The sequence below is a fragment of the Erinaceus europaeus genome, chromosome 2 (genome assembly GCF_950295315.1).
Source record: "Erinaceus europaeus chromosome 2, mEriEur2.1, whole genome shotgun sequence".
Classification (NCBI taxonomy): Eukaryota; Metazoa; Chordata; class Mammalia; order Eulipotyphla; family Erinaceidae; genus Erinaceus; species Erinaceus europaeus.
In genome coordinates, this window is record NC_080163.1 from 502,378 (window position 1) to 523,916 (window position 21,539).

The 21,539-nt window shown below is 57.8% G+C and overlaps 1 protein-coding gene across 2 annotated transcripts; it reads left to right on the plus strand.

Annotated features, from left to right (window-relative positions):
* Positions 1-3,512: 3,512 nt before the first annotated feature.
* Positions 3,513-19,339, plus strand: LOC103127031 (zinc finger protein 345-like). 2 transcript variants are annotated; one of them, XR_009544935.1, is made up of 4 exons: positions 3,513-3,702; positions 14,137-14,266; positions 15,710-17,852; positions 18,019-19,339. XR_009544935.1 is itself a non-coding variant. In XM_060172484.1 (4 exons), the coding sequence occupies exons 1-3, from the start codon at positions 3,685-3,687 to the stop codon at positions 17,677-17,679; spliced, it is 2,118 nt and encodes a 705-aa protein (XP_060028467.1). In that variant the 5' UTR covers positions 3,513-3,684; the 3' UTR covers positions 17,680-17,719; positions 18,164-19,339. The 2 variants fall into 2 exon arrangements, 1 of the variants encoding a protein (XP_060028467.1); XM_060172484.1 differs by having other exon boundaries at positions 15,710-17,719; positions 18,164-19,339.
* The last annotated feature ends 2,200 nt before the right edge of the window (positions 19,340-21,539 follow it).

Here is a 21,539-nt window from a genome sequence, read left to right on the forward strand (position 1 = left end):
TCTCTAATAAAAAATAAAGTTATCAGGTCTAAGGGAAATCGTAACGATACAGAAATACTGGCTGGATAGGGAGTGGGGGCTGCAGCCTGTGAGTGGGTATGTACCACTCCTAAAAAGTGCTCCCAGAAATGTTCTGTAGCAGTCACTTCAAGATCAGTTTGCAAATGTCAGTTTGCATACATGCTGATTTCGTGACCTCAGGCATGTTTATCTTCTGTGCCAAACTGAAAATGGGAAAATAATCGAGAGACTTGGTAGATTCAGGTGGCCTCTCGAAGCTATTGAGGCTTAGACTCAAACAAGGTAGCGCAAAGGGGGATTATCAGTGCAGGCCTGTGGCATTCGACCAGATAACATGGCTGTTGACCTGGGTGGAATCTTCCTTCACTGTTGCCCGTGTTTGCTGGCTGAGGGAGGACTGGCTACCAGAGGCCATGGGGGTGGATGGCAGGTCCAGTATAGGTTTGCCAGACCTACTTTCCAAAAAGGGTGGGAAAAATTTCACCCTGAACTAAGTTTCAAAGTTTTGTTAAGGTGTAATTTACTAAATTATATGTAGTTTAGATGTATAATCTGACAAGTCTGATAGGTACAAACGTCTGAAACTGTCCTTATAATCCTGGACTTGTATGTTATGGTATGCTGTATTCTTATTTTTCCTACCTCTCTCTGTCACCATCTTTTTTTTTTTTTTTTTTTTTTTTTTTTTTTAACCAGAGCCCTGCTCAGCTCTGGTTTATGGTGGTGCAGAGGATTGAACCTGGGACTTTGGAGCCTCAGGCATGAAGTCTCTTTGCATAACCATTATGCTATCTACCCCCACCCACCATCTACTTCTTACATATACTGTTTTGGTATTTTCTTAAATTTGAAATTGGAATCATGAACTTGGGAACTCAACCATGATCCTGTATTAGTAACTTTTTTTTTTTTACTAGATAATGTTTTTTTATACACACTACTGTTTACTCATCTGTTACTGGACATTTAGAGTATTTCTAGATTGGTTGACTGAAAATAAACTGTAAACAAACGTGTGTCATTTATATGAATGTATTGGGGTTTTGTTTTGAGTGTCTATTAATGGAAAACAGAACTAGAGCATCACTGCCATACTGGTGCCAGGGATCAAGCTTGGGACCTCCTGCTAGAATGTCTACCACTTGACCCCCTACATCACCTCCCAGGACACTGGATGCATACTTACCTTTTCAGTGATAGTGTCTGGGTCTCCAGGTAGGTGTTTTTTTTTTTTTTTTCTGGTTTTATTTTTTAGGTGTATTTATTGATGAGAATAAGAGGATGAACCAGATTATCACTCTGACATGTGTTGCTGGTGATCACTCAGGATTCACGCTTTATTCCTTGCACCACTACTCTGGCCAGATTTATATGTGACAGCACTGCTCAGCTCTGCTTTATGGTGGTGCTGGGGACTAAACCTGGGAAGTCTGGTCCTCAGGCATGAAGGTTTTCTGCTACCTACAGTGCTGTTCCCTAGTTGCTTATTGAAGAAGCTTAATAGATTATGTTCTAAAATGATTCGTCCTTCTTGTATCTTACCAGAAGTGTTTGAAAGTACCCCATCACACACACACACACTCACAGGTAGAAGGAAACACACCTGCCCCACTACACTGCATGTAAAGCCTCCTGCCTGCAGATGGGAATGGGGGCTTGAACTGGGGCCCTCGTGCATGGTCATGTGTGTTCGCTCCCAGGTGTGCCACAAAGTTTCAGGCTGTTTAGTAACATCACTGGGGCATGTGTGACCTGAGGTCACATTTCCTAGTGGACAGAGGAGCACAAAAAGCTTGGGCAGGAAACGAGGTGTGTGTGGGGGGTTTGAAAGAGGTGTTGGGAGAGTATTTGCAGTCAGAGGAGGTGATGGGGAAAGACTCCCAGGTGTCTATGCTTCCTCTTCCTACCTCCCCAGGTACCTGCGTTTCCCAATACTGCTCAAAATTTCCTTTTTTTTTTTTTTTAAGAATTCTGTTTAATTTTTTATTATCTTTATGTTGGATAGAGACAGCCAGAAATCAAGAGGGACGGGGTGGTGGAGGGAGAGAGACAACTACAGCCCTGCTTCATCACTCCAGAAGCTTCCCCCTGCAGGTGAAGACGGGGGGGGGGGGGGGGGGGGGGGGGGGGGGGGTGTCGAACCCGGGTTCTTGTGCACTGTGACATGTGAGCTCAGCCAGGGGCCCCACTGCCTGCCACCCCCATTTTTTTCTTTTTTAAAATTTTCTTTATTGGATAAGAACAGGGAGAGATCAACAGAGATGAAGCCGGTAGGGAGAGAGAAGACACCCGCAACACGGGTGCCCGGCCCCACCTACCTCATGGTTCTGGGGTCTGGTCAGTCCTACGTGAAGTTCCCTCCCTGAGGACACAGCGTGAGGCCCCAGGTTCAAAGCCCACAGGGGAGCTTTGGAGCAGTGGGCAAGACCGCAGGTATCTGTCTCCTCCCCTCTGCCTCCACCTCAGTATCTTTCGGTGTCCTCCCCTCACTATCTGTCTCTCCCTTCACTATCTGTCTCCTCCCCCATTATCTCTCTGTCTCTTCCCTCACTGTCTCCTCCCCTCACTGTCTCCTCCCGATTATCTCTGTCTCCTCCCCTCACTATCTCTCTGTCTCTCCCCTCACTGTCTCCTCTCAGTCTCCTCCCCTCACTATGTCTGTCCCCTCACTATGTCTCTCCCCTCACTGTCTCTCCATTCACTATCTCTGTCTCTCCCCTCACAATATCTCTGTCTCCTCCCCTCACTATAACTCTCCCCTATGTCTCTGTCTCTCTGCTCAATATTTTTGTTTCCCCTCACTACCTGTCTCTCCCCTCACTATCTCCCTGTCTCCTCCCCTTAGCCTCTCCCCCTCACTGTCTCTCCCCCTCACTATCTCTGTCTCCTCCCCTCACTGTCTCGTCCCCTGTCTCTCACCTCACAATATCTCTGTCTGTCCCCCTCACTATGTCTCCTCCCCTCACTGTCTTCGTCACCTCACTGTCCCCTCACAATATCTCTGTCTCTCCCCCTCACTATCTCTGTCTCATCCTCTCACTGTCTCGTCCCCTGTCTCTCACCTCAATATCTCTGTCTCTCCCCCTCACTGTCTCCTCCCCTCGCTATGTCTCTCCCCCTATGTCTCCTCCCCTCACTGTCTTCGTCCCCTCACAATATCTCTCTCCCCTCACAATATCTGTCTCCCCTCACAATATCTGTCTCTCCCCCTCGCTGTCTCCTCCCCTCACTATGTCTCTCCCCCTCACTATCTCAGTCTCCTCCCCTCACTGTCTCGTCCCCTCACTGTCTCTCCCCTCACAATCTCTCTCCCCTCACGATATCTCTGTCTCTCCCCCTATCTCTGTCTCTCCCCTCACGATATCTCTGTCCCCCCTCTCACTATCTCTGTCTCGTCCCCTCACTGACTGGTCAGTTTTCTGCCCCAGGCAGCTCGCACTGCACACGCCTACAGGAGCCGGGCCCGCGGCCGGGAAACTACATTACCCAGAAGGCCGCGGGGGAAGAGCGCGCCCAGCAGCCCGTGCAGGTGCCGGACAAAGGCGCTTCCGGCAGAAGAAGGCAGTAGGAGGGACTTCCGGTGGCGGCAGAGAATGACGTCACTGCTGTCGTTGCTGTTTCTGAGGCGGCTGCGCGGAGTGGCCAACGCGACTGGCCTTCGGGATGGCGGCTCTCGCTGAGGTGAGAGGCCAAGAGGGGGTGAGGGGGACGCCGCGGAGCCGAGGGGTCACCTGAGGGAGAGGGTCCGGCATGGCGCCGCTGAGGAGGTCGCATGAGGGAGAGAGGGACTGAGGGTCAGCACTGACCCAGTGAGGAGGTCACAGTGAGGGAGGGAGGGACTGAGGATCAGCACTGACCCAGTGAGGAGGTCACAGTGAGGGAGGGAGGGACTGAGGATCAGCACTGACCCAGTGAGGAGGTCACAGTGAGGGAGGGAGGGACTGAGGATCAGCACTGACCCAGTGAGGAGGTCACAGTGAGGGAGGGACTGAGTGTCAGCACTGACCCAGTGAGGAGGTCACAGTGAGGGAGAGAGGGACTGAGGATCAGAACTGACCCAGTGAGGAGGTCACAGTGAGGGAGGGAGGGACTGAGGGTCAGCACTGACCCAGTGAGGAGGTCACAGTGAGGGAGGGAGGGACTGAGTGTCAGCACTGACCCAGTGAGCAGGTCACAGTGAGGGAGGGAGGGACTGAGGATCAGCACTGACCCAGTGAGGAGTCACAGTGAGGGAGGGAGGGACTGAGGGTCAGCACTGACCCAGTGAGGAGGTCACAGTGAGGGAGGGAGGGACTGAGGATCAGCACTGACCCAGTGAGGAGGTCACAGTGAGGGAGGGAGGGACTGAGGATCAGCACTGACCCAGTGAGGAGGTCACAGTGAGGGAGGGACTGAGTGTCAGCACTGACCCAGTGAGGAGGTCACAGTGAGGGAGAGAGGGACTGAGGATCAGAACTGACCCAGTGAGCAGGTCACAGTGAGGGAGGGAGGGACTGAGGGTCAGCACTGACCCAGTGAGGAGGTCACAGTGAGGGAGGGAGGGACTGAGGGTCCAGCACTGACCCAGTGAGGAGGTCACAGTGAGGGAGGGAGGGACTGAGGATCAGCACTGACCCAGTGAGGAGGTCACAGTGAGGGAGGGAGGGACTGAGGATCAGCACTGACCCAGTGAGGAGGTCACAGTGAGGGAGGGAGGGACTGAGGATCAGCACTGACCCAGTGAGGAGGTCACAGTGAGGGAGGGAGGGACTGAGGGTCAGCACTGACCCAGTGAGGAGGTCACAGTGAGGGAGGGAGGGACTGAGTGTCAGCACTGACCCAGTGAGCAGGTCACAGTGAGGGAGGGAGGGACTGAGGGTCAGCACTGACCCAGTGAGGAGGTCACAGTGAGGGAGGGAGGGACTGAGGGTCCAGCACTGACCCAGTGAGGAGGTCACAGTGAGGGAGGGAGGGACTGAGGATCAGCACTGACCCAGTGAGGAGGTCGCATGAGGGAGGGAGGGACTGAGGATCAGCACTGACCCAGTGAGGAGGTCACAGTGAGGGAGGGAGGGACTGAGGATCAGCACTGACCCAGTGAGGAGGTCACAGTGAGGGAGGGAGGGACTGAGGGTCAGCACTGACCCAGTGAGGAGGTCACAGTGAGGGAGGGAGGGACTGAGTGTCAGCACTGACCCAGTGAGCAGGTCACAGTGAGGGAGGGAGGGACTGAGGGTCAGCACTGACCCAGTGAGGAGGTCACAGTGAGGGAGGGAGGGACTGAGGGTCCAGCACTGACCCAGTGAGGAGGTCACAGTGAGGGAGGGAGGGACTGAGGATCAGCACTGACCCAGTGAGGAGGTCACAGTGAGGGAGGGAGGGACTGAGGATCAGCACTGACCCAGTGAGGAGGTCACAGTGAGGGAGGGAGGGACTGAGGATCAGCACTGACCCAGTGAGGAGGTCTCAGTGAGGGAGGGAGGGACTGAGGATCAGCACTGACCCAGTGAGCAGGTCACAGTGAGGGAGGGAGGGACTGAGGGTCCAGCACTGACCCAGTGAGGAGGTCGCATGAGGGAGGGAGGGACTGAGGATCAGCACTGACCCAGTGAGGAGGTCACAGTGAGGGAGGGAGGGACTGAGGATCAGCACTGACCCAGTGAGGAGGTCGCGTGAGGGAGGGAGGGACTGAGGATCAGCACTGACCCAGTGAGGAGGTCTCAGTGAGGGAGGGAGGGACTGAGGATCAGCACTGACCCAGTGAGGAGGTCTCAGTGAGGGAGGGAGGGACTGAGGATCAGCACTGACCCAGTGAGGAGGTCACAGTGAGGAAGGGAGGGACTGAGGGTCCAGCACTGACCCAGTGAGGAGGTCACAGTGAGGGAGGGAGGGACTGAGTGTCAGCACTGACCCAGTGAGGAGGTCACAGTGAGGGAGGGAGGGACTGAGGGTCAGCACTGAGCCAGTGAGGAGGTCAGAGTGAGGGAGGGAGGGACTGAGGATCAGCACTGACCCAGTGAGGAGGTCAGAGTGAGGGAGGGAGGGACTGAGTGTCAGCACTGACCCAGTGAGGAGTCACAGTGAGGGAGGGAGGGACTGAGGGTCCAGCACTGACCCAGTGAGGAGGTCGCATGAGGGAGGGAGGGACTGAGGATCAGCACTGACCCAGTGAGGAGGTCACAGGGAGGGAGGGAGGGACTGAGGATCAGCACTGACCCAGTGAGCAGGTCACAGTGAGGGAGGGAGGGACTGAGTGTCCAGCACTGACCCAGTGAGCAGGTCACAGTGAGGGAGGGAGGGACTGAGGGTCAGCACTGACCCAGTGAGGAGTCACAGTGAGGGAGGGAGGGACTGAGGATCAGCACTGACCCAGTGAGGAGGTCACAGTGAGGGAGGGAGGGACTGAGGATCAGCACTGACCCAGTGAGGAGGTCACAGTGAGGGAGGGACTGAGGGTCAGCACTGTCCCAGTGAGGAGTCACAGTGAGGGAGGGAGGGACTTAGGGTCCAGCACTGACCCAGTGAGGAGGTCGCATGAGGGAGGGAGGGACTGAGGATCAGCACTGACCCAGTGAGGAGGTCACAGTGAGGGAGGGAGGGACTGAGGATCAGCACTGACCCAGTGAGGAGGTCACAGTGAGGGAGGGAGGGACTGAGTGTCAGCACTGACCCAGTGAGGAGGTCACAGTGAGGGAGGGAGGGACTGAGGATCAGCACTGAGCCAGTGAGGAGGTCACAGTGAGGGAGGGAGGGACTGAGTGTCAGCACTGACCCAGTGAGGAGGTCACAGTGAGGGAGGGAGGGACTGAGGATCAGCACTGACCCAGTGAGCAGGTCACAGGGAGGGAGGGAGGGACTGAGGATCAGCACTGACCCAGTGAGCAGGTCACAGTGAGGGAGGGAGGGACTGAGGATCAGCACTGACCCAGTGAGGAGGTCACAGGGAGGGAGGGAGGGACTGAGGATCAGCACTGACCCAGTGAGCAGGTCTCAGTGAGGGAGGGAGGGACTGAGGATCAGCACTGACCCAGTGAGGAGGTCTCAGTGAGGGAGGGAGGGACTGAGGATCAGCACTGACCCAGTGAGGAGGTCTCAGGGAGGGAGGGAGGGACTGAGGATCAGCACTGACCCAGTGAGGAGGTCACAGTGAGGGAGGGAGGGACTGAGTGTCAGCACTGACCCAGTGAGGAGGTCACAGTGAGGGAGGGAGGGACTGAGTGTCAGCACTGACCCAGTGAGGAGGTCACAGTGAGGGAGGGAGGGACTGAGGATCAGCACTGAGCCAGTGAGGAGGTCACAGTGAGGGAGGGAGGGACTGAGGATCAGCACTGACCCAGTGAGCAGGTCACAGTGAGGGAGGGAGGGACTGAGTGTCAGCACTGACCCAGTGAGGAGGTCACAGTGAGGGAGGGAGGGACTGAGGATCAGCACTGACCCAGTGAGCAGGTCACAGGGAGGGAGGGAGGGACTGAGGATCAGCACTGACCCAGTGAGCAGGTCACAGTGAGGGAGGGAGGGACTGAGGATCAGCACTGACCCAGTGAGGAGGTCACAGGGAGGGAGGGAGGGACTGAGGATCAGCACTGACCCAGTGAGCAGGTCTCAGTGAGGGAGGGAGGGACTGAGGATCAGCACTGACCCAGTGAGGAGGTCTCAGTGAGGGAGGGAGGGACTGAGGATCAGCACTGACCCAGTGAGGAGGTCTCAGGGAGGGAGGGAGGGACTGAGGATCAGCACTGACCCAGTGAGGAGGTCACAGTGAGGGAGGGAGGGACTGAGTGTCAGCACTGACCCAGTGAGGAGGTCACAGTGAGGGAGGGAGGGACTGAGGGTCAGCACTGACCCAGTGAGGAGGTCACAGTGAGGGAGGGAGGGACTGAGGATCAGCACTGACCCAGTGAGCAGGTCACAGGGAGGGAGGGAGGGACTGAGGATCAGCACTGAGCCAGTGAGCAGGTCACAGTGAGGGAGGGAGGGACTGAGGATCAGCACTGACCCAGTGAGGAGGTCACAGGGAGGGAGGGAGGGAGGGACTGAGGATCAGCACTGACCCAGTGAGGAGGTCACAGTGAGGGAGGGAGGGACTGAGGATCAGCACTGACCCAGTGAGGAGGTCACAGTGAGGGAGGGACTGAGTGTCAGCACTGACCCAGTGAGGAGGTCACAGTGAGGGAGGGACTGAGTGTCAGCACTGACCCAGTGAGGAGTCACAGTGAGGGAGGGAGGGACTGAGGATCAGCACTGACCCAGTGAGGAGGTCACAGTGAGGGAGGGAGGGACTGAGGATCAGCACTGACCCAGTGAGGAGGTCGCGTGAGGGAGGGAGGGACTGAGGATCAGCACTGACCCAGTGAGGAGGTCTCAGTGAGGGAGGGAGGGACTGAGGATCAGCACTGACCCAGTGAGGAGGTCTCAGTGAGGGAGGGAGGGACTGAGGATCAGCACTGACCCAGTGAGGAGGTCACAGTGAGGAAGGGAGGGACTGAGGGTCCAGCACTGACCCAGTGAGGAGGTCACAGTGAGGGAGGGAGGGACTGAGTGTCAGCACTGACCCAGTGAGGAGGTCACAGTGAGGGAGGGAGGGACTGAGGGTCAGCACTGAGCCAGTGAGGAGGTCAGAGTGAGGGAGGGAGGGACTGAGGATCAGCACTGACCCAGTGAGGAGGTCAGAGTGAGGGAGGGAGGGACTGAGTGTCAGCACTGACCCAGTGAGGAGTCACAGTGAGGGAGGGAGGGACTGAGGATCAGCACTGACCCAGTGAGGAGGTCACAGTGAGGGAGGGAGGGACTGAGGGTCCAGCACTGACCCAGTGAGGAGGTCACAGTGAGGGAGGGAGGGACTGAGGATCAGCACTGACCCAGTGAGGAGGTCACAGGGAGGGAGGGAGGGACTGAGGATCAGCACTGACCCAGTGAGGAGGTCACAGTGAGGGAGGGAGGGACTGAGGATCAGCACTGACCCAGTGAGGAGGTCACAGTGAGGGAGGGAGGGACTGAGGATCAGCACTGACCCAGTGAGGAGGTCACAGGGAGGGAGGGAGGGACTGAGGATCAGCACTGACCCAGTGAGCAGGTCACAGTGAGGGAGGGAGGGACTGAGTGTCAGCACTGACCCAATGAGGAGGTCACAGTGAGGGAGGGAGGGACTGAGGGTCAGCACTGACCCAGTGAGGAGTCACAGTGAGGGAGGGAGGGACTGAGGGTCAGCACTGACCCAATGAGGAGGTCACAGTGAGGGAGGGAGGGACTGAGGGTCAGCACTGACCCAGTGAGGAGGTCACAGTGAGGGAGGGAGGGACTGAGTGTCAGCACTGACCCAGTGAGGAGTCACAGTGAGGGAGGGAGGGACTGAGGGTCCAGCACTGACCCAGTGAGGAGGTCACAGTGAGGGAGGGAGGGACTGAGGATCAGCACTGACCCAGTGAGGAGGTCACAGGGAGGGAGGGAGGGACTGAGGATCAGCACTGACCCAGTGAGGAGTCACAGTGAGGGAGGGAGGGACTGAGGGTCCAGCACTGACCCAGTGAGGAGGTCACAGTGAGGGAGGGAGGGACTGAGGATCAGCACTGACCCAGTGAGGAGGTCACAGGGAGGGAGGGAGGGACTGAGGATCAGCACTGACCCAGTGAGGAGGTCACAGTGAGGGAGGGAGGGACTGAGGATCAGCACTGACCCAGTGAGCAGGTCACAGTGAGGGAGGGAGGGACTGAGGATCAGCACTGACCCAGTGAGGAGGTCACAGGGAGGGAGGGAGGGACTGAGGATCAGCACTGACCCAGTGAGCAGGTCTCAGTGAGGGAGGGAGGGACTGAGGATCAGCACTGACCCAGTGAGGAGGTCTCAGTGAGGGAGGGAGGGACTGAGGATCAGCACTGACCCAGTGAGGAGGTCTCAGTGAGGGAGGGAGGGACTGAGGATCAGCACTGACCCAGTGAGGAGGTCACAGTGAGGGAGGGAGGGACTGAGGGTCCAGCACTGACCCAGTGAGGAGGTCACAGGGAGGGAGGGAGGGACTGAGGATCAGCACTGACCCAGTGAGCAGGTGCAGTCATCGTGGTAGTGGGGTGTTCCCCAGGGTCTGCTGCCGTCTTTCTCCACCTTAGTGCACCTGGGTGGGACCGCGTCCATCTAACCTGACCCCGTGAGCTCTCTAGGGGAGAGACGTGGTCAGGAGTCGCCGTGAGCAGTGTGAGGCCCGGAGTCCCACCTGGCTTCTCACGCATGGAGCCGTCCGCTTCTCTGTCTCCCTCTGTGTCAGTCAGACAAACACACTAAGGCTTTCAGTAATGCAAAGTCTTCCTTTTTGAAGCTTCAGTTCTTTATTAGTGATTCACACAATCGTAAACTCACACACAGAGGCACAGTCCCCACCACCCGTGTCCCACCCCCTCCGCCGGAAGCTTCCATATTGTTTTGTGTTTTGTCAAGGACAGAGAGAAGTTGTGGGGGACAGAGAGACACAGAGACACCTGCAGCCCTGCGTCAGTGCTCACGAAGTGTCCTCCATGTAGGTGGGGAGCGGGGCTCACACCCGGGTCCTTGCACATGGTGGGTGATGTGGGCACCGTCGCCCGTGACCCCCGATGACTCCCTGTTCTTTCTCCCTCGGAGCAGGGACCCAGGATCTCTATGGGGCACAGACGGTGGGAGTTCTGGCTTCTGTAACTGCTTCCCCGCTGGATATGGGTGTGGGCAGGTGGATCCACACACCCAGAAAGTGCATCTTAGAGCTGGTTTGGCGTCCTGGGCGGGCATGAGGACGCCCAGTGCACTGTGGATACTCAGCTCCCTGGCAGCTCTAGCGCCGGAACAGTGCCCACTGGCCGGGCACTCGGAGGGCAGCACCTGCAGAGCGTGGTCTACTTCCCACGCCGCAGAGCCTCGCGGGGGACCCGGGGTGCCTGTGTGGACACGCGCCGGGGACCAGAGCTGGAGGCGCAGGCGGGAAACCCGCGGCTCCAGCGCCTGATCCCCGAACCCCCGAAGCCCGGCCACCCCGCACCAAGTGACAGGACACAGGCACAGAGCACCGCTCCACTAGCCATGCCGTTCTTCCCTCCTTTTCCCTCCTTCCTGCTTCTGACTGTTTATTGTCACCAGGGTCAGGGCTGGAGCTCAGTACCGGCACAGGAATCCACCGCTCCCAACAGCCATTTTTCCTTTTTTTTAAATTTTCTTTGACAGGGCAGCTAGAAATTGAGAGGGAGGCCAGGCCAGGCCGCGGTGTACCTGGATAAGTGCACACGCTACAGTGCACAGGGCCCCGGGTTCAAGCTGCTGCTCCACCTGCAGGAGGAAACAACACTTGAGAGAGTGAGAGAGAGAGAGAGAGAGAGAGAGAGGAGTCGTGGAAGACAGCATAATGGCTCTGCAAAGAGACCCTCCTGCCTGAGGCTCCAAAGTCCCAGGTTCAGTCTCCTGCCGCAACACACCAGAGCTGAGGAGCAGTCTGGTGACTAATTAATTAACTAAATGAAAATCGGAGAAGAGGGAGTCGGGCGGCGGTGCAGCGGAATAAGCACATGTGGCGCCAAGTGCAAGGACCGGCGTGAGGATCTTGGTTCGAGCCCCCAGCTCCCCACCTGCAGGGGAGTCGCTTCACAGGCGGTGAAGCAGGTCTGCAGGTGTCTGTCTTTCTCTCCCCCTCTCTGTCTTCCCCTCCTCTCTCCATTTCTCTCTGTCCTGTCCAACAATGACAGCAATAACAACAACAGTAACTACAGCAATAAAACAACAAGGGCAACAAAAGGGAATAAATATTTTTTAAAAAATTAGAAAAGTACAGGTTTTTTAAAAAGTAGCTTGGACTCGTATTGTGACTTAGCAATAGATTTGGGTGGGTAGATAGCAGGAGAGTTCTGCAAACAGACTCTCCTGCCCGAGGCCCCGGAGTCCCAGGTTCAGTCCCCTGTACCACTATCAGCCAGAGCTGAGCAGGGCTCTGGAAAACACAGACAAGCAGATGCCCCAGGAGCTTCCCTGATGTGCAGAGCAGCCAGAGAGGAAGCCTGAGGAGCAGCTCCTGCCTCCTCGTACCAAAGCCCACAGACCTGGGCTTCTCAGCCGCTGGGAGGAAGTAGTGATTCCAGCATGTATGTGTGTGTGTGTGTGTGTGTGAGACAGTGTGAGTGTGATAGTGTGAGTGTGTGAGTGTGCATGTGTGTGACTGTGTATGTGTGTGACACTGAATGCATTTGAGTGTGTGTGAGTGTACGTGTGTGACTGTACATGTGAGTGTGTGACTGTGTGTGCATATGTGTGTGACTGAGTGTGTATGTGTGCGACAGTGTGAGTGCATGAGTGTGTGTGTGTGTGACTGTACATGTGTGTCTGTGACAGTGTGAGTGTGTGTACGTGTGTGTGACTGTACGTGTGTGTGTGTGTGACAGTGTGTATGTTAGGATCCGTGTGCGTGTGTGTGTGTGTGTGCGCATGTGCTCGTGTGGTGAGGAGCAGAGTCCCGAGGGTGAGAGCAGGGCCCTGGAGAGGTGTGGATGGAGGCCTGCCTTCAGCTTCGGGGCTCTGCGCCCTGCGCCCTGCACTAGGGGGCCCAGCACGGCTTTCCAGGCCTGACAGTTCTGTGCCTGGCTGTGTCCAGGCGTCCGGGACGCTCATCCAGGGCCTGTCCACAGGATGGTGTGTTGTGTGGGTGACCGTGTCCTGAGCGTGTGACTCTGTTGTCTGTTTGGTCAGTGTCTTGTTGCCTTTCTCTCTCAGTACCAGCTTTGAGCTAAACGGCCTTTCCCAGAGGTGCTGAGTCTCCGTTGCGTTTGGAAGCCTGGTCACACACGCATACAAAGCTGTGGTGGGCCAGGAGACGTTACAGGGGTCCGCACAGGACTCTCTCGCCTGCGGCTCTCAGGCCCCAGGTTCGATCCCCAGCACCACCTTCAGCCAGGGCTCAGCAGGGCTCTGGAAATTCAAAATAAACAACCAATCACTGGGGAGAGGAAGCCGGTGGTGGCGCGTCCCAGAGCTGTGTGGGGAGACTGCTGGGCAGCACTTCCTCTCCAGGTGCCTGCTCTCAACTCTCTTCTCCCTCCCCTCTCTTCCCCTCTGCTCCCCTCCCCTCTCCCCCTCCCCTCCCCTCCCCTCCCCTCTCCTCTCCTCTCTCCCCTCTCCTCCCCTCCCCTCCCCTTCCCTCCCCTTCCCTCCTCTCCGCCTGCTGTTTGCCTTCTGTTCCTCCCCCTTCCTGTGGTGGACACATTCCCCACGGGAACATGGGAGCTTCCTCACGGCCCCAGGTGGGGACCCAGGACTCGAACCCAGGTCCCTGAGCACTGTAATGTGTGCTCAGGCAGGTGCGCCCCCACCTGTCCCCCCCTGCCTTTAAAGTACTTTTTGGTCTTTTTTTTAGGATTTATTAAGGGGCCAGGCAGTAGCGGACCTGGTTAGACTCGCACGTTACAATACGCAAGGGCCCAGGTTCAAGCTTCCTACCTGGGCTGCAGGTGTCTCTCTGTCTCTCCCTCTCTCATATCTCTCTGTCTCTATCCAATAATAAATAAATAAAAACACAATACATGAAGAATTTTTTTTTTCCCCCAGAGCCCAGCTGAGCCCTGGCTGCTGGTGGTGCATGGAATTGAACCTGGGGCCTCGGAGCCTCAGGCAGGAGAGTCTGTTTGCAGAACCATCATGCTGTCTGCCCTCTCCTCAAGAATATCTTTTCCATACATCTTTTTCTTTTGTTTTAAATATTTATTCCCTTTTGTTGTCCTTGTTGTTTTTTATTATTGTAGTTATTATTGATGTTGTTGGGTAGGACAGAGAGAAATATAGAGAGGAGGGGAAGACAGAGAGGGGGAGAGAAAGACAGACACCTGCAGACCTGCTTCTCCACTGGCCATGGTCTCCCCCATAGACCTGGTGTTTAAATGGCTGTCGGGGTTCACCACGATTCAGACCTGTGGCGGGTAGCCGTGCGCTCACCCGTGAGCAGGGGACATGTTCCCCGGGCCCCATCACGCGCTCTTCATGGCTGCAGTGCCCGATGTCTCTCGCTCCCCTCGACCATGGTCGGATCCACCAACGTTCCAAGGACACCGGGGGCGCCGGTCGGTGGGTTTGGTGCCGGGGACGGGCGTCGTGGCTCCTGAGAGCTGAGTTGTCTCTGGTCTCTCCCATCTCCGGCAGCAGAGCGGCGTGGCCTTTGAGGACGTGGCTGTATTCTTCTCCCTGGACGAGTGGGAGCTGCTCGGCGAGGCGCAGAGACTCCTGTACCACACGGTGATGCTGGAGAACTTGGGGCTCCTTCTGTCCCTGGGTGAGGCCCTCACACCCCCCCCCCGGCTTGCTCTCTCCTCTCCCCCTCTCGGCCCTCGCCAGTCCCCACACCCGAGCTGCTGGACGCGGGCTGGGCACCCCCTCACCCGCCTGTGCGCTCAGTCTCCCCAGCAGACGGGTGCGGTCCCCAGTCTTGCGTGTGGCCTCTTCCTCCCGCGACGTTCGCTGGGCCTCTACGCCCACCCCAGCATGTGCTGCCTTGCTCCAGATGCCACCTGCGCATGATGGGACCCTGACATGACCCACGTATTTTTCCTTTCACGACATGACCCCTCTCTAACGCTGCTGCTGTTGCTGGACAGGACAGAGAGAAATGGAGAGAGGAGGGGAGACAGACGGGGAGAGAAAGACAGACACCTGCAGACCTGCTTCACCACCTGTGAAGTGACTCCCCTGCAGGTGGGGAGCCGGGGGCTCGAACTGGGATCCTTACGCCGGTCCCTGCGCTTTGCGCCACCTGCACTTAACCAGCTGCGCCACCACCCGACTCCCCCCAAAGTTCTCTATGGGGAGCAGAAGGTGGGAGTCCTGGCTTCTGTCATTGCTTCTCCACTGGATGTGGGTGTTGGCAGGTGGATCCACACCCCCAGCCTGTGTCTGTCTGTCCCTAGTGGGGCAGGGCTCTGGGGAGGGGAGGCTCCAGGACACAGGGTGAGGGCGTCTGCCCAGGGAGGTCAGGGTGGTGTCATGGCAGCACCTGGAACCTGGTGGCTGGAAAGCAGTGAGATATAGAAGCAGGACAAATTATTTAATAAAGCAGAGCTCAGAGGCAGGAACAGAGCAGATGAAGTTAGGGAGAGCTGTCTTCTTTTTTTTAAAATGTTTATTTTCCCTTTTGTTGCCCTTGTTTTTATTGTTGTTGTAGTTATTGTTGTTGATGTCGTTGTTGTTGGATAGGACAACGAAATGTAGAGAGGAGGGGAAGACAGACACCTGCAGACCTGCTTCACCGCCTGTGAAGTGAGACAGCTGTGTCTTCTAGGCTGCGGTTCCTGTGCGCACGGCACTCTCCCGCACAGCTGTCTGCGTGGGAGCGAGTCCACTCTCCCCTCGGCCGCCACCCTCGTGACCCACCCGCGGGCCCTGTCACCATGTGCTTTTACTTACTGATCACAGAGAGACGGGGAAATTGAGAGGCGAGGAGGAGACAGACAGACGCCTGCCACCCTGCTCCACCACTCGTGGAGCTTTCCGCCCGCAGGTGGGGACTGAGGCTCGAACCGGGGTCCTGGAGCACTGTGATGTGAGCGCTCAGCCAGGCAGCCCCTGCCTGACCCCACACGTGCTCCTTGTGCTGTGAGTGGCTAGGCCCCTCGGGGTCTGGACGTGGACTTGTCCTGGGGGCATGAGGCACCTGCCAGTGTCCGGACTTGCTCTCCCCCACCAGAGTCAGCACCCGCTCACGGACGTTTCTTGCTTGCAGGCTGCGGCCATGGAGCGGAGGATGAGGGGCCTTCTGAGCGGAGCATCTCTGTGCTGCAGCTGGGAGTGTCCCGGGGCGGTCCTCCTCAGACGCACCTGCCCTCCCGGAAGGCCCTCCCCTGCGGCGTGTGTGGCCTGGTGGCAGAGGACGTCTTGCCCTCGGCCGGCCACCCAAGAACACGTTCTCCACGGGAACCTAGGAATCTGGGGTCGAGCAGGGACCAGCTGCGAGTCTGCCCCGACCTTCACCCCGGAACGGAGCCCTTGGCAAGCGGTGCGGATGGGGCCTGGTGTGGGGAGAAGCCCTCCCGCCTCAGGGCGGTGGGAGAGCACCTCTCGTCCGACGCCGAGTCTCCCAGGCAGCGGCCGGCCCCAGGCGGGGCTACTTTTCACGGTCTGAGAGGCTGCACTGGAGCCTCCTGCAGCAAACGAACACTCGCTTGGCTCCACAGCCTCCTGAGAGAAAGCTGCTTTCTGTTCAACACGCTGGGGAACTCCCAGAGCAGAGACGACGGCTCCGGCCACAGTCAGAGACCCCATCGGAGGCCGCCGGTGCCCGGGGGCTGTGGAGCACCGCTTCCGAAGCCAGAGCCGGAGCCTGAGGTGGCCCCCGTGCGGCCGAGGCCCGTTCGCAGCAGGGCGAGGCCCTCGAGGCCCTACGAGTGTGAGGTGTGCGGGAAGTCCTTCACTCGCAGCTCCAACCTCGTCACACACCAGAGAGTGCACACCGGGGAGCGGCCTTACGGCTGCGGGGCCTGCGGAAAGTCCTTCAGCCGCAAGTCCAACCTCGTCGTCCACCACAGGGTCCACACCAAAGAGAGGCCCTACGCATGCGGCGACTGCGGGAAGGCCTTCTGCCAGAGTTCCACCCTCCTCCAGCACCGCCGCGTCCACACCGGGGAGCGGCCCTACGCGTGCGGTGAGTGCGGCAAGGCCTTCACGCGCTTCTCGGCGCTCAGCCAGCACCGGAGGATCCACTCTGGGGCCCGGCCCTTCGCCTGCGCCGAGTGCGGGAAGTCGTTCGCCGAGAGCGGCCGGCTGGCCAAGCACCGGCGCGTGCACACCGGGGAGCGGCCGTTCAGGTGCGGGGAGTGCGGGCGGGCTTTCTGCCAGCGGGCCTCGCTGCTGCGCCACCAGGCGGCCCACACCGGGGAGCGGCCGTTTGAGTGCGAGGTGTGCGGCAAGCGCTTCGGGCAGAAGCCCAGCCTCACACAGCACTGGAGCGTCCACAGCACCGAGAAGCCTTTCAGCTGCGGGGACTGCGGGAAGGCCTTCAGGCGCAAGTCGGAGCTCGCGGAGCACCGCAAGGTGCACACAGGGGAGAAGCCGCACTCCTGCGCCGTGTGCGGGAAGGCCTTCAGCCAGAAGTCCAACCTGAACATCCACCAGATAGTGCACACCAGGGAGCGGCCCTACACCTGCCGCGAGTGCGGGAAGGCCTTCAGCCAGAGCTCCACGCTGCTCAAACACCACCGCATCCACACCGGGGAGCGGCCCTATGCGTGCGGCGAGTGCGGCAAGACCTTCAACCAGAGCTCCGCGCTGCGCCAACACCAGCGGCTGCACACCGGGGCCCGGCCCTTCGCGTGCGCCGAGTGCGGGAAGACGTTCGCCGAGAATGCCAGGCTGGTGAAGCACCGGCGGGTGCACACGGGGGAGCGGCCCTACCGGTGCGGAGTCTGTGGGAAGGCCTTCGCCGACAACTCCAACTTCATCCTGCACAGGCGGGTGCACACGGGGGAGCGGCCCTACCGGTGCGGCGAGTGCGGCAAAGCCTTCAGCCAGAGCTCGGGGCTGCTGCAGCACCAGAGGGTGCACAGCGGAGAGCGGCCCTTCCGCTGCACCCGGTGTGGCCGATCCTTCGCCAAGAACTTCAGTCTTGTCAAGCACAGCCGTGTCCATGCCGAGGGCAGCCCTCACGCTGCTGCGGCGGACGTGGCGGGTCCTGTCCCAGCGGCGGCTCTGCTCTAGGACGGCCCAGTGTGCTCGCGCAGCCGCGGCCATGCCTGTGGTGAGATCGGGGAGTTCTTTTTCATCTCTTATTATTTATTTACTGGAGAGAGACGGCCAGAAATTGGGGGGGCAGAGAGACCGAGAGACCCCCGCAGCCCTGCGTCACCACTCGCAAAGCTTCCCCCCTGCAGGTGGGGACCGGGGGCTCGAACCCGGGTCCTTGTGCAGGAAATTCTGATTATCTTTATTTACTGGAAACAGACAGCCAGAAATCAGAGATGAGGGAGACAGAGAGGGGGAGAGACCGAGAGACCCCCGTACCCCTGCGTCACTACTTGCAAAGCTTCCCCCCTGCAGTTGGGACAGGGGGCTTGAACCTGGGTCCTTGTGCAGGAAATTCTCAATTTATTTACTGGATAGAGACAGCCAACAATCAAGAGAGATGAGTGAGAGAGACCCCTGCAGCCCTGCTTCACCACTCACAAAGCTTTCCCCCCTGCAGGTGGGACCAGGGGCTCGAACCCGGTCCTTGCGCGTTGTAACTAACGTGGGCTCAACCAGGTGCGCCACCACCCGGCCCCTTTGGGAAGTTCTTGAGTGACCCAGTGGGTGATGGCCACTGAGAAGGCCTCCCGCGTGCAGTGCGCCTGAGAACGCCTTTGACCCCACCGCCCGCGCCCCGCGCCAGAAGGTGTGAGTGGACTGTGTTGTCCCTCAGTCGCCCGGACGTCCTCATCTCACTGAACTCCACGCTCCCCTTAGCCCACACGTACGTGGGAACCGGGGAGCACTGTCAGAGCCGGGGACCTTCAGCAGACTGCTGGCACTGCCTCTCCTGTGAAGTCTGCTGCCCTCACGCTGGGCGGTGCCTCACGGCCTGCAGCGCTGTGGGTCTGAGCCGCCTGCTGCTGCTCCCACCCTGGCTCTGGCATGAAGCAGGTTCTGACTCTGCTCCAAGGCGTGTGCTCCCAGGCGCGCCACCCTGGCCCTGAGCACGGTGCTGCTTTCGAGGAACAGACTCCTGTCAAGTATGCTGTGGGCCTCACACTAATTCTGTGATGGAGTTTTCCTTCCTTCAGTTCTCTGTTAGAAACTATTTATTTATTTATACTTGAATTCAAGATGTACGGAGAGAGAGCCCAGAGCCCTGCTGAGCTCTGAAGGTGGTGCTGGGGACTGGACCTGGGGTCGTAGAGTCTCTGCGGAACCACTGTGCCGTCTCCCAGACCCCTTCCTTCAGTCCTTCAGTTCCCAAATAACCTGCCTCCTGTTGCTCTGGCCTGTTAGAAATTAAAAACACGAATTAAAGGTTGTAGGTGAGAATGTGCAGAGAGAACAGTCCCAGGGAGATGATCAGTGGGGTCCAGGAGCCCGCGCTGCCCTGTCAGCAGCCCCAGTAAAAATGGCGCAGACACTGCACGCACGGTCACCTCAGTCCTCTGAGGTGGGGCTGCCAGGTGCTCCGGGTCGTGCTTTCTGATGCCGCCAGCAGCTGTTAACGGGACGTTCTCTTCTGGGGTCCCGTGATCTGTGTTCCCCAGAGGACAGCACTCACCAGTTTTCACTTACTTGCTGTGGCTTCCCAGGACCTCGAGGAGAAGACGGCAGGGTTTGCAGTCTGTGTGACGGCTCTGGGTTCCCTCCCCGGCATAAATAATAAAGGGGCGTTGAAGACGTTTCTGTCACATGTATTGAAGGAGTGTTGCGGGTTCGAGACTCAGAGTCAACAAGGATGAACTTTATTAGTTGTCAACAGGCCGCAGGAAGAGCACGTGCTCTTGAAGGATTCTGCGCCCAGAACAAAGGGACGGTACAGGATCATACAGGGCCTGCAGCTGAGAGTGCAGAGCTCATCCATCGTGCTGGGCGGTGGCGCTGCAGTGAAGCAGGTCTGCAGGTGTCTTTCTCTCCCCCTCTGTCTTCCCCTCCTCTCTCCATTTCTCTCTGTCCTATCCAACAACAACGACATCAGTAACAACAGTAACTACACAGTAAAACAAGGGCAACAAAAAGGAATAAAAATATTTTTTAAAATGAATGAATTGTGGTCTGGGACATGGTGCAGTGGCTAGTGCACTAGACTGTCAGGCATGAGGTCCTGACTTCAATCCCCGGCAGCACATGTACCAGAGTGATGTCTGGTTCTTTCTCTCTCCTCCTATATTTCTCACTAATAAATAAATAAAATATTTTTTTAAATGAATGAAATGTTCAGAAATTAATTTAGAAAACAACAACATCCTCTGATGAGAAATCTCCCAATTTGTGCTGAAGCCATGAAGTGTCCATGTGTCCCGTCTGTGCCCAGAGCGAGTCTCTGGGGAGCGGCAGTGCCTTTGCTCCTGTGCGCTGACCAGTGAACCGCCTCCCGGCCCTGAGCCTCAGCGATTGTCTGCCCTGGCCGTGAAATTCAGTCTGAAGAGGAAGATTTGCTCTTCTTCTGAAATCAATCTCAGCTCCAGGTCTGTGAGGAAAAAGCCACGACCTGGGTCTTCAGTGCTGAGACCCGTGGAGGTCAGATGGCTGCGTCCAGAGCCAGCAATGGCCGCACACCCAGCCTCACAGCAGCCGGACTTAATGCCAGCTTCAGGGTCAGCAGCACAGAGCCGCGATGTCCCAGGAGAGAAGGCGAGTGGGGGACAGGCGGGGGAGTGCGGGGTGTGGACGCCTCTCCTGGACGGAGAGGAGACAGACAGGGAGAGTGCAGTGGTTATCACAGAGCCTCTCATGCTGAGGTTCCAGAGTCCCAGGGTCAATCCCTGCACCACCATCAGCCAGAGCGGAGCAGGGAGAGAGGGAGAAAGACAGAGGGGAGAGATGGAGAGACAGAGGGAGAGAGATGAATGGAGATAGAGGGAGAGATGGAGAGACAGAGGGAGAGAGATGAATGGAGATGGAGAGACAGAGGGAGAGAGATGAATGGAGATGGAGAGACAGAGGGAGAGATGAATAGAGGGAGAGGGAGAGAAATGGAGAGATAGAGGGGAGAGAGAAAGGAGAGAGCTGAGGACCGTCAGCTCTACACCAGGAGGAATGGTGGGAGCAGGAGGTGGAGACCAGTCACGGGTGGCTCCATGGCCACGGTGACCATGATGCCCAGTTTGGGGTCAGGGCACCCTGAGTGCCGTCATGAGGACAGGTGGCGCTCGGCCCCACAGCTTCTTATCGGGCTGCGCCGCGGAGAAGAGAAAGGAGATCCGGAGTGAAGAGGGAACACAAATCTTTATTTGCACTGGCACCTCAGAGTTGGGTGAGAGAGAAGCAGGTTGGGCCACGTGGAGGTAGTAACAATGGCCACCTCACGCAGCAACCTTCCCTGCGTCTAAATACCGAAGTGAAAGGCCGGCAAGAGAGAGGTGCGGAAGAAGAAGGGCTTTTATGGGAGTAGCTCTCGCAAGAATGGGAAGGGGGAGGAGTAACCAAAGCACTCCAAATATCGCGGGGAATAGACAATGCCCTGAGGGCACAACATGGCAGAACAGGCACTCCGAGAATGTCCCAACTCTCGCGGGAACTAGCAATAGACGGGTCAACATGGCAGATGTGACTGCATCAGCACAATTTCCCAGCATCTCCCCCTTTCCTTTTATCTAATGCCCAGGGCAACAGTGTGTAAAGTCTATGAACTACTCAGGGTCAGTCTATGAAAAACCAGCAACGTGAAGGGAAGGAAGCTGCTGTAAAATTGTCTAAAGTGTCCAAAGGGTATACCAGCAAGTCCAATAGAAGTCTCAGTCCAAAGTAGGCGACTAGGGGGAGAAATGCCAGGGGATGAAATGCTGCATGAGGAAGGTCAGCCGCTGGGATTCTGCTTTACTGTAGACAGTGAGCTGGAAGCACAAAAATGTGACAGGTCAAAGCAGAAGCAGGAAAGGCAG

Coding starts and splice junctions, on each gene's coding strand:
- LOC103127031 (XM_060172484.1), top strand. Junction 14,267..15,709: donor GGGGCTCCTTCTGTCCCTGG/GTGAGGCCCTCA, acceptor TCTTGCTTGCAG/GCTGCGGCCATGGAGCGGAG.